Source organism: Camelus dromedarius, chromosome 11, assembly GCF_036321535.1.
Source record: "Camelus dromedarius isolate mCamDro1 chromosome 11, mCamDro1.pat, whole genome shotgun sequence".
In the NCBI taxonomy this organism is placed as follows: Eukaryota; Metazoa; Chordata; class Mammalia; order Artiodactyla; family Camelidae; genus Camelus; species Camelus dromedarius.
In genome coordinates, this window is record NC_087446.1 from 8,895,372 (window position 1) to 8,906,545 (window position 11,174).

The 11,174-nt window shown below is 48.7% G+C and overlaps 2 protein-coding genes across 8 annotated transcripts in view; one reads left to right on the forward strand and one right to left on the reverse strand.

Annotated features, from left to right (window-relative positions):
• Nucleotides 1–4,279, reverse strand: part of POLR2F (RNA polymerase II, I and III subunit F) — a 69,099-nt gene extending 64,820 nt beyond the window's left edge. Inside the window, exons 1-2 of one of the 2 annotated variants that reach the window (XM_064491450.1) lie at nt 4,149–4,278; nt 2,654–2,723 (exon numbers count right to left, since the gene is read on the reverse strand). In XM_064491450.1, coding sequence (XP_064347520.1) covers nt 2,654–2,723; nt 4,149–4,168 — 90 coding nt within the window. In that variant the 5' untranslated portion in view covers nt 4,169–4,278. Of the gene's footprint in view, nt 1–2,653; nt 2,724–4,148 lie in introns of both variants that reach the window. The other variant, XM_031463248.2, reaches the window with a different exon arrangement.
• A 59-nt stretch (nt 4,280–4,338) lies between these two features.
• C11H22orf23 (chromosome 11 C22orf23 homolog) lies at nt 4,339–10,670 on the forward strand. Of its 6 annotated transcripts, none has more exons than XM_064491452.1 (7): nt 4,339–4,515; nt 4,810–4,919; nt 5,652–5,714; nt 8,544–8,726; nt 9,438–9,569; nt 9,775–9,875; nt 10,045–10,670. In XM_064491452.1, exons 2-7 carry the CDS (start codon nt 4,817–4,819, stop codon nt 10,282–10,284), a joined length of 822 nt encoding a protein of 273 aa, XP_064347522.1. In that variant the 5' UTR covers nt 4,339–4,515; nt 4,810–4,816; the 3' UTR covers nt 10,285–10,670. The 6 variants fall into 6 exon arrangements, 5 of the variants coding, with proteins under 5 accessions (XP_064347522.1, XP_010981895.1, XP_031319107.1 ...); XM_010983593.3 differs by having other exon boundaries at nt 4,339–4,478; nt 4,808–4,919; XM_031463247.2 differs by lacking the exon at nt 4,339–4,515 and adding an exon at nt 4,522–4,606 and having other exon boundaries at nt 4,808–4,919.
• The last annotated feature ends 504 nt before the right edge of the window (nt 10,671–11,174 follow it).

An 11,174-nucleotide genomic window follows, 5' to 3' on the forward strand; every position in this document is an offset into this window, starting at 1 on the left:
CTCAGGTTGCATTATTGGGGGTGAGGGGGAGGAGGCTGACGACAATGGTCATACCCAGCACTACACTACCGCTTGTTACGTGCCAGTGACCACACAACTGCCTGATTAACATCTCATTTAATGCTCACAATAACCTTATGAGGTGGGGATTACAATGCCCATTTTAGAGGCTCAGAGAGTTAGCAAACTTAGCCAAAGTCTCAGACCAAATAAAAGAGAGGAATCATGATAAGGATTCCAAACCCAGCTTCCACATCCGGAAGAGAGAAGCAGAGGGCCTGGAGATAGGGTGGTCCTAGAACACTGACTCTATACGAAGAAGTCCTTGAGCACAGACAACAAATCACCCTTTGCAGGAAGAGGAACAAGCACCCCATCTTCATATATTCATATATTTAACAATTAACTTATTAAGCATCTGTCATGTGCGAACATCACAATACGTGCTGAGGCAGAAAGCTAAGAGTTCCTGTTCTCAAAGAATTCAGTCTGGGAAAAAGACAAGAGTAAACAAAACACCAAGTGCTATAAAAGTATGTGCTACAAACTTACCAAGAAGGTGAGGGACAGCTACCTCACACTAGGGGTTAGGAATGCAGTCCAGAGCTAAGACTGCTAGTCTAGAAGAATGAGGAGGCGCTGCCAAGCTAATGAGGAAGGAAAGGGCATTCAAGGCAGGTTGAACTGCATTAGTACAGGTACAGAGGAGGGAGAGAACATGCTAAGTTTGGACAACTAATTGTGGAGTATGATTAGAGCAAAAGGTAGATACAGGGTTGCAGGCAGGAGAATAAATTCCATAATAAAGAATAATGTCAACAAATATTTATTAAGTGCTTATGATGTGTCAGATAGTATTCTAAGTGCTTGGGATAGAGCAGCGAGTAAGACAGATAAAAACCCTTTCCCTTATAGAACTTACACTATAATAAGAAAAGATATAAACAAGAAAAAAATTAAAATATGTAAAATTAAAATAATTAAAATGTGTAATATAAGAACAGAGAAAAGACAGGGAGAGCCAAGGGTGGTGTGTGGGAGGAGGGGGGAATGCAGCAATTTTAAATAGATGGTCAGGGAAGGCCTCGTTGAGGTGACACCTGAGCAACTACCTGGAGGAAACGAGGAAAAGGTCGTATGCATATCTAAGGGAGAAGTGTTCCTGGAAGAGGGAAGAGCATGATCAAAGATTCTGAGCAGGAATGCCTAGCATGACAGGGACAGCAAGAAGAGATAAGGTGACAGAGGTGGCAAGTAGCCAGATCATGGAGGACCTTGTACAACTTTTTGGCATTTATTCTGAATGAGATGAAGCCACTGCATGTGGGTTCTGAGCAGAGGAGAGACAATTTGACTTAAGATTTACAGGGATCACTCTGGATACTCTGTTGAGAATATTCTGTAGCGGGTAAGAGCAGAAGCAGAGAGACCACTTTGGAAGACCAATAGTAATCCATCATGTGGGAAGGTGAAAAAGACAACTCTGGCAGCAGAAAGGCAAACAGCAGACTGAAGGCAGAAAACCAGTAACACAATTTCTACAGTAATGTGGGTGAAAAGCGATGAAAATCTACACCAGGCTGAGGCACTAGGAATGGAGAAACAGAAATAGGACTGAACCACATGTAGGAGGCAGAATCAACAGGACAGGGATGGAAGGGACTAGAAGGATAGAGGGGGTTTCTGACTCAGTGGAACAAGCACCTCAGAGTGTCCTGCAGACAGAGGAAATCTGAAAAGAGGGGCTTCAGCTTCCGAGCCTAAAAAATTGTGGATCACTCTCTCTCCAGGACACATAAAGCACTTCTTCCTCCATCAGTCACACAGGACATTTTATTTATGAAGCTCATTCACCTAGTGACTCAAGCCAGAAACCTGGGAATCACCATAATCAGCTCCCACTTTCCCAAACCCACATTCAACCCACCAAAGTATCTCATCCATTTTCTTATCACCAACATTACCAGCACCCAAGTCCAAGCCCCACGTCTCTCACCTGGAGGTCTAGGAGAGCTCCCTAATCGGGCTCTTTCTTTTACTCTTGCTCCTCTCCAATTCATTCCTCACTCTGAGGCCAGAATGATCCTTCTAAAGTATAAACTGGATCATGCCACTCCCAAGCTCAAAGCTCATCAGTGGCTTCCTGCTACCTATAGGCTACAAAATCCTGCCTGATCTAGGCCCTTACTTCTCCAGCTTTCTTTCTTTCCTTTTTGTTGTTGTTGTTGTTGTTGTTGTTGTTGTTGTTGTTGTTGTTGTTAATGGAGGTACTGGGGATTGAACTCAGGACCTCGTGCATACTAAACATGCACTATACCACTGAGCTATACCTCCTCCCCCTTTCTATTTATGGAGCCCAATGCAGAGCTCCTGGCACATAATAAACATTCAACACATGTTTGCTCAATGAATGAAGAGGATATTTCAGTTAGTGAACTAACTGCCCCAGAAGCCACACGCTGTGGTCCAAGTGGACAAAAGCCTTCAAGCCCACCCTCTAGGGGCTCCTCCCCTATCCAGGACCAGATCTTTCCTCACTCTAACTGAGCCTGCCTTGACCACAAATGGGAGGCAGATGCATTCAGTCAGTTACCATCGGACAGGCTATCTGCAGGTAGGACTGCAGAGGGAGGACCCAAGACTAAATACTGACCTCCTCGGCATTCTCCAAGTCATCTAGCCCTTCATCCTCCTCCACATCGTCAAAGTCATCGCCATCAAAACTGTCCAAGAAGAAGAAGCCAGTCAGAGCATGACTTACTAGAATCAAAGAGGGCAGAGATCTGAGTCTCATATGGTATGTAGGAGGTACTCGATAAGTATCTACTTAATGAGTGAATCATTTAATAATCACTTAACAAATCATTTAATTTCCCCATTTTAAAAAACAAACAAAGCTTACTTTTCTACTCCCTCCCTGCAGAGCCCTATCTCCATGCTCCCCTTGGGAGCAAAATTCATGAAAGAGTTGTCTGTCTTCAGTGTTTCCAATTCTTCTCTTCCCATTCTGTCATCATTTCACTCCAAAGACTTCCACCTCCATGGCTCCACCAAAGCCACTCCTTTCGAGTATGTTAATGATTTCCACGTTGCTAAATCCAATGGACCATTCTTGTTGTCCTCTAGCCTTATCTAGCAGTTGGCACATCAGACCACCTCCTCTCACTCAAAACACTCTCCTCACTTGACTGCAAGGACACTTCACTCTCTTGGTGTCCCCCCAACTCCCTGGCTGCTCCTTCTCAATCTCCTTTGCTGGTTTCTCCTCTTTTCCCTTCAAGCACTCCATGTTGGGATGCTCTGACGCTCAGCCATCTCCTCTTCTCTACTGACACTTCCCTGATGATCTCCCGTTTCTCAGCTTTGACTAATATACTTATGCTGAGGACTTCCCGATTTTTCTCTTCAGAATAGACCTCTCCTCCAACCCCACACATCAGGAAATCTTTCTGGCTTTAGCTTCAAAATAAATCCGGGGGTGGAAGAAAGAGTGTAGCTCAGAGGTAGCATGCGTGCTTTGCATCAATCCCCAATACCTCCATTAAAAAATAAATAAATAAACCTAATTACCTCCTCCCCGCCCCCGCAAAAAATCCAGAATTCAAAACCACTTCTCACTACCTCTACTACTATCACCCTGGGACAAGTCACTACCTTTTCTCACCTAATTACTGCAAGCCTCCCAGACTTTTACCACTTCAAAGTCTCCCCAGACCCTCCTCTGGATTACTTCTATACTACATACTTTTACCATACAATTCACAGATAAGCCCCCGTATTATCTAAGGACATGTCCCCTCTTCTAGAAAGGGATCCCACTGGGAGAGCAAGGATTATGCCTAATACACCTCAGTATGTCCAAATCAAGACACAGAATCCGACTTAGCGGAAGTCTGTTGAAAGATATCTTTTCAGTGATCCTCTCTGGACCCTCGAGCCAGGGCCTGTCTGTGCTAAGCCTCTGGTCGGGTCTATGCTCCCGGTTCCCCGCCTTTCCCTTCTCCAGCTCCGCGGGCCCCCTCAGCGCCCCCCGAGTCCCTTGAGACACTGCCCCTCCACGCCTGGCTCCTCAACTTCTTTCGAGCCAGGCTTCCGCTTCACCCGTCACTTCCGAGGCTCCGCAAAAGGCATTTCGCTCCAGAACTCACTTGTCCTCGTTGTCTGACATGACGCCTGGGCCGCAGCTACCTGGCTCTCTCCCCAGACCCGCGCGGAGGCCCACAGACACAGCGCCTCCGCCTCGAGCGGCGCCGCGCGTACTCTGCGCCTGCGCCGTGACCCAGAGGCAATCACTTCCGGGAGTCTGGCCGGGGCGATAAACGAGCGCATGCGTCGAGCGGTGTGTTCGCGTTACCATGGTAGCCGGAGCGGCAAGTCGCAGGCTCTAGTTGCAGAGATCGGAGAAGTATTTCTGCGGGGCGCCAGCGCACGTGCAGCTGCAGAGACGTGGTTACGATCTCCGGAGCTCAGCAGCCTCTGTGAGGAGGGGCCACCCAGGCGGGGTCTTACTTTAGGGTGAGGTTTTAGTTTGGACGTATCACCCAACAGGCACGGCTTCCCTAACGCCCCCTTCCTCCAGAGCGGGCTTCCCTGACACAGGCGCCAGGTCAGGATGAGGTCTCGGTTCGCGTGTGTATTATCTGCCAGTGGATCTGTTGAGGGTGGGAGAATCGGGCACTGTTGCGATATTGACGCGCGGTGTCACGATTCTCTTGCGACCCGACCCCCGCTCCCAAACTTGGGGTTGCGGGAACAGAGATTGGACCTAAGAGACAGGAGGTGTGTCGTTGCGTTTTTCCCTCCTCAGAGCCCTCCCATGGCTTCCCAGGAGAGGGTGGAGACAGCAACGAAAGGAACGGGGTTCTGGCGCTGCCCCAAGCCGGCCACTTACACCCCAGGAACCTGTGAGCTGCTCAGAGGTCAGTGCATTAAAGGACACAAGAAAAGCGGTGGTAACAGTTACCCTCTGTACCTCAGTTCCCCCCTCCCCCCATATGACTTATGGCTTAGAGTAGTTAACTTCCGTGCATCCCTTAGATCACACTTTCAATTTCCCCAGGGAAGCTTAATTTCCTTCCCACCCACCACCACCGCAGTGGAACCAATTGTTATGTACCCACACACTACTACATACCTTTCCCTTCACTGGGCTTAGTGCAACCTGTAGTCAGATACCTAGTGTGTCCCACTGAATTAACATTGAATTGACATCCTTCCACCCCTCCAGTTTGTGGACTCCACCAGAACACCATGCCTGTTTTGGCTCACAATTTTAGCTCCAGCTCCTGGCACATACTTAACAAATACTTGTTCATTCACTCATTCATTCACTCAACAAAAAATTTTAAAGCCCCACTATGTGCTGTAGATATCATTCTAGGTGCTGAGGATACAGCAGTAGAAAAAAACAGCAAAAATTCTTGCTCCCATGGAGCTACTATTCCAATAGGAAGGTAACAAATACTAATTAAAATATTTAGAGCTTAGACGGTGACAAGTGCTATAGAAAAAAATGAAGCAGGAAAGGAAGAGAGGGTGTACTCAGATGTACAATTGGGGCCAGGAGGCAATACAATATTAAATTTCAATAGGTGAGATGAAGGCATCTGCTTGCAGCCCAGGAGGCCTCATTGAAGTGCTTTATCTTGCAGTGATGATGAAAGAATCCAAACTGACTAACTTCCAACAGCGCCACATCATGGACACCATGAAACGTAAGAGGCAATCCACAGAGGCTTTCTGGGCAGAGGGATTCTGGGCCACCATTCTAATGCTTCTCCATATTAAGGGGGAGGGGACTTCATTTTGAAAGACCACAAAAATCAAATAGTATTTCTGACCCTTGCTCCTGGGGAGTTGACCTGATGGGGCCTTTGCTTCGGGCACAGTCCAGCTCCAGCCAGCCTTCCCAACAGATCACAGTCCATTCAAGACTTCCTGCCCTGCCAAATAGTCTGAATGCTGTCCTCTTACTCACATACCATTCAAGCTCTCCAAAGGAGAAGGCTGTGTCTCATTTATAGTTTTATTCATTCTTAGCTTAGCTAGCAGAAACAAGATTATTGGCAGGATTCCAACTTAGGGAAAAATATGCAAAACCTTTCCACAGCTCACCTCTGACCACAGATTTTGTTTCAAGGGAAACAAAAATGTGGCTGTACATGGGCACAAGAATGAGGTTCCCTCTAAGATCTTAAAAACAACCTTTGCTTTCTGAGATTTAACTGAATCAACATTTAATGGAGCAGAACAGAGATCTGTAAAGTTGCCTTTAAGAGAACGCCAGAGGGTCCAAGTCTGCTGAACTTCACTTGAATCTGCCAATAGCTATTGCCTTCTCTTGAGGAAGAGGGTGCCTATCAGGAGGCATCTGATCAACCACAGAAATATAGGGAAGGGAGAGTCAGGGAGGCATCTGAACAACCACAGAAGCATAGGGAAGGGAGAGTCAGAGACAAATGTTGGCAGTGTCTGCCCAGCACTGGCCGAGGTGGGGAGGCTCCATCAAGCCAGTTCAGAAGTCGGATCTTCTTCCTCTTTGTGGACAAGGACAACTCAGGCTGCCAGAGCCTAGTTCCACAACACAGCTGAATCACATAACTCCATGCTCAGTAATCTGTTAATAATTTGGTGTCCCCTACAGCATGGCTACAAAGAGAATGTGCTAGAAATTCAACTAAAAGTAGATAGCAGGATATCGAGAATGTGTCTACCTTATTCACCATGCTACCCCAGCTCCTAGGTGCTCAGAATATTTATTGAAGGACTAATTGCGTCAGTGGTTAGGCCAACGCAAGTCACTGGTTTGCCTGGCAGTTTTATTCTCCTTAGAAGTTTTGTTTCTAAAAACACTGCCTCCAAGCATTGATGTTGAATCTAGTTTCTTCTCCTAGAATCCCTTCTCTTTTTCTCTCTTCTTAACCAAGTCCTACTTGTTGTTTTGAGGCTTAGTTCAAATTCTGTTGCGAGCTACAAAATCCTCTCCTCAACCTGAACTCCCAGAATTACTTGAGTCATAAGTATTTGCTGAGAATGGGCCAAAGGAAGAGGTAGCATTTGGCGCTGGACGGGTAGAAATAAGGAGTGGAGAGAGTAGGAGGGACATTTTAGGAAGCGCAGCATCTCTTCAGAGAAGAGAGAAAAACCATGGTGTGGACCACGGTAGAGGACGTGAGAAGGGGAAGGTAGTGGGAAATTACTGTATTTTCAACAGCAGCTAAAGGGACCATGTCATTCCTCTACTCCTCTGTGCAGAGGCCTCCCATGGCTCCCCACTTCACACAGAGTAAAAGCCAGTCTTTCCAGAGGCTATGAGGCCCTGTACATCTCTTGCCCTCCATGACCTCTAGCCTCTCCTCCCCCTACACTCTGCCCCTTGCTCAGTCCATTCCCACACCGTCGCCTCCCAGCTCTTCCTCCAACACTCCAGGCACATTCCCACTTCAAGGCCTTTGCTCTGACCATTCCTTCTGCCTGGAATGCTCTTCCCCAAAATATCTGTGTGGCTGGCCTCTTACCACTTTGGGGTTTTTTCTCAAATGTCACCCTCTCCACAAGGCCCTTCCCTATTTATAATTGCAAATCCTGCTCTGATACACCCTGTGCTCCATCCCTGTACTATCACCATCACAATCTAACATACTGTGTATCTTACGTGTTTTATCACCATCTAAACCCCAGGCATAAGCGCTGTGAGGACAGGACTTTATCTTACTTCCCACTTTACCCGCTGTGTCCGGGGCCTGGCACAGGGTACATACTTAATCCAAATTTGCTGGGCGGATGATAGAAGAATGCTGGAAAGTTAGGGGAGGTCGGCAGGAGTCAGATCAAAACAGTGGGTAGGGTGTGCTCTGAGCTGGGCTATAGGACAATTGAGAGGAGGGGGCCAGTCAGCCAGATAGGAGGGGACACACTTGGCTGGCCTGGGGGAGGAGCCCCAGCTCTGGGTCTAGGCAGTGAGGATGGACAGTAGGAGGGGTTGGTGTCTATTACCATCCAAACCATCCCTCCCCGCCCAGGACCAAACAGGTTTTAGGAATCCATCTATAGAAATAAAAGCACCAAGACAAAGGCTTGATGTACAAGAATGTTTATTGCAGCATTGTTTGAAGTAGAGAAAAAAATCCAAAACCAAAAAATACCCCTGGAAACAGCCTGAATTTCTGAAACTAAAAGACTAGTTGAATAAATACTGTATCTATTCTATTTATAAAAAATAAGTTATATATAAATGGAGCGATCTGGAAAGATATCCACGATAGGTTGTTAAGAGTCTATTACTGACTACAATACAGTATGATCCAGTGTTTGAAAACAGAATCTTATGTATGCATATATATCTTTGAACATTAAACATGTAAGCATCAAAAAGAAAGGACCAAAACCACCAAATTGTTGCCATGGCTCATTGTAGGGGGAGGGTTGGAAAGAAGGGGAGACTTCTGTACTGTCTGACTTGTTATAACAGGTAGGTACCACTTTCATAAAATTTTTTTTAAAAAGCCAGGTGGACCCCTTGACCCTGACCCTTCCTTCCCCAGGAGGAGACCCTCTCCCTCTACAGTGCAGCCCAGCTTCCAGCCAGAGGGTCTTGCCTTCCAAGCAGCCAGCCTCGGCCATCTACCTGCCTCCCATCCTGGCAGCTCGGTCCCACCTCCGGCCTGCCAGCAAGTGCCAGGCCAACGGGGCCTACAGCCGGGAGCAGTTCAAGCCTCAAGCCACCCGTAAGTGAGGGGCCTGGACTGCAGCCCCTCCCTTACCTCCCTCCAAAGGGGGCAGGCAGGGAGACCAGCAGCCCTCAGGGTGCTAAGCAGGCATCGTCTAATCAAATTCTCAGGCCGGTTATACCAAAGCTCTTGAGCCTTGGCACACGTTAGCTTGGGAGTGTTCAGAGTGTATGGGAAACCAGCTAGATATTCCTTTTTATACATCTTTCCAGAACTCTCTTTAACAGTTAACTGGTTTCCACCAATTTCTGATGAATGTTTGGCAGTCAGGTGTCACAGCCACTGCTCTCTCAAGCTCACATGGTGCCTGGAGTCCAGGGCTCCTCTGCACCCCAGCCTATTTCACAGAGCCATTCATCCCCCACTTTCTACTTGGCACCAGACATAACTCTTGGCCTAGACCCTCCGACACCTCCACGGAGCCTCTCCATCCAGGCTGCACCTTGGCAGTCACTGCGTTTTCTTAGCCTTGCTCTGCACCAAGGTAGGCTGTGCGTGTTGACAAAGCTTTCTTCCAGGTTCTTTCAACCCCTCCCTGTCTGACATGACATGACCAGCTCAGGGGCACCCAGGGTAGAAGGTGCCAGGACTGCAAAAACCATACCCACATTACCCAGGCACCCTGGAACCAGCGAACCCAATTGGGAACACAGACCATGGATGGGGGTACCCTTTATGCCTTAACTTGGCCACATCTGGGTCCAACAGGAGATCTGGAGAAGGAAAAGCGAAGACTGCAAAATATTTTTGCCACCGGGAAGGAGCCAGAGGAACGGAAAAGCAAGCCCTCTCCTGTGCGACAGGAGGACCCAGCCCCGGAGCTGGACCGCTTTGAAGAACGTAAGCCCCTGATGGGCCAGTTATGCTGGAGAAGGGAGTGTGTGTGGAGGGGCCCAGAACCAGGGAGGGGGACATCCCTGAGGGCCAACGAGTGAGAAACTGACCCCAGAACTGCTTCCTGTTCCCAAGAGAGCCGCCCCTGCCACCCCTCCTGGGAGCCTGACGGTCCCCACTGTCCTGTCCTGATGGCCCTCTCCTTGTCCAGTGGTGAAGGAAATCCAGGAGAGGAAAGAATTCCTGGCTGACATGGAAGCCCTGGGGCAGGGCAGACGGTACCAAGGGATCATCCTCACTGAAATCTCCCAGGTAGGAGAAGCCACAGGGAAGTGGGGTGGGACGTGCCCATGTGAGTGTGGAGGACGAGAGGTGAGTGGAGAGAACGGGTCAGCTGTGGCCGTTTCCGGAGTTCAGCTCTAGCCTCATATCTGTGGTGGCTCCTGGAGTTCCCTCCCTGATACCCAGCTTTCCTCTGCAGAAACTACAGGAAATGGAAGACATTGACCACAAGAGGAGTGAGGAACTTAGGAAGGCTCTAGCCACCACTTTATCTGTCTCAAGAGGGGCGGGAAGCCCAGCCTCCACCACTGGAACACCCACCCCCTTGCCAAACAGGGTCACCCCCAGGTCAGCCCAGCCACCCTGGCCTTCAGCCATGTCAGATGGCTGTATATCACTGCCCCTGCCTAGGGTACCCCAGACAGAGACAGCACCCTAGAAAGTAGACTGATCCTCCTGGATACCTGGCCCAAGGATCCCAGGTCAGCTGAGCCTCTGAGACCAGTCACAGATACAGACACGCACCAAGACACACGACTTGGAGTCTTTTCTCAGGGGAAGAGTCCCCCCATACACACTGAAAGCAAGGCCCAGGTCTCACCATCTCGGGCGTGGGTCTAAGGGTGGCCACTGGGCCCTCTTCCCACTACCTCACCCACTGTGTGTCCCCATGTCCTCCACATTTGATTCTCTGAACTTAGGAATGAATGACTCCTTTCTTCCTACGTGTCTTAGGACCTACTTATATGACTTCTTACCACCTTGGGCAAATGTTTAACCACTATGATTAACTGGCCAATGAAACACGTTTAACATAGGTCATTACACATACCATTTTGTTTTCTGAGGGATAAGTCTTATTTATTCAAGGGGTTAGAATTTTTCAAGCCCAGGTGGTTTCTAGTTGTTTGCATATTTCAAGTGAAAACAGGAACCAGCGTTTCTGAGCACCCCAGGCCAGGCGCTGTGGCGGGTGCCAAGGTCACTCTCAGCTGATTCTCTCAATAAACACCTGAGATGGCTGATTATCCCTCGGTAAAAACTGGGGCTCACAGAGATACTATGGCCAGAGTCTTTTAACTAACAAGCAGCTTACTCAGGATTAAAAGTTAGCTTTCTGTCTTCCCACCAAACCCACAGCCCATAGAAGGAAACCCAAAGGGGTGGGAGGGACCCAGACTGAGGGGGCCCTGGGCTTGGAGTTCCACTCCCAGCCCATGTGGTCTAAGCCCCGCAGCCTCAGCTCTGACGGCTCCTGAGACACCCACCCGCAGGGACAGCGCCGTGGGCCTGGCACGCAGCACAGGGCAGTCCCCATGTCTTCTGACA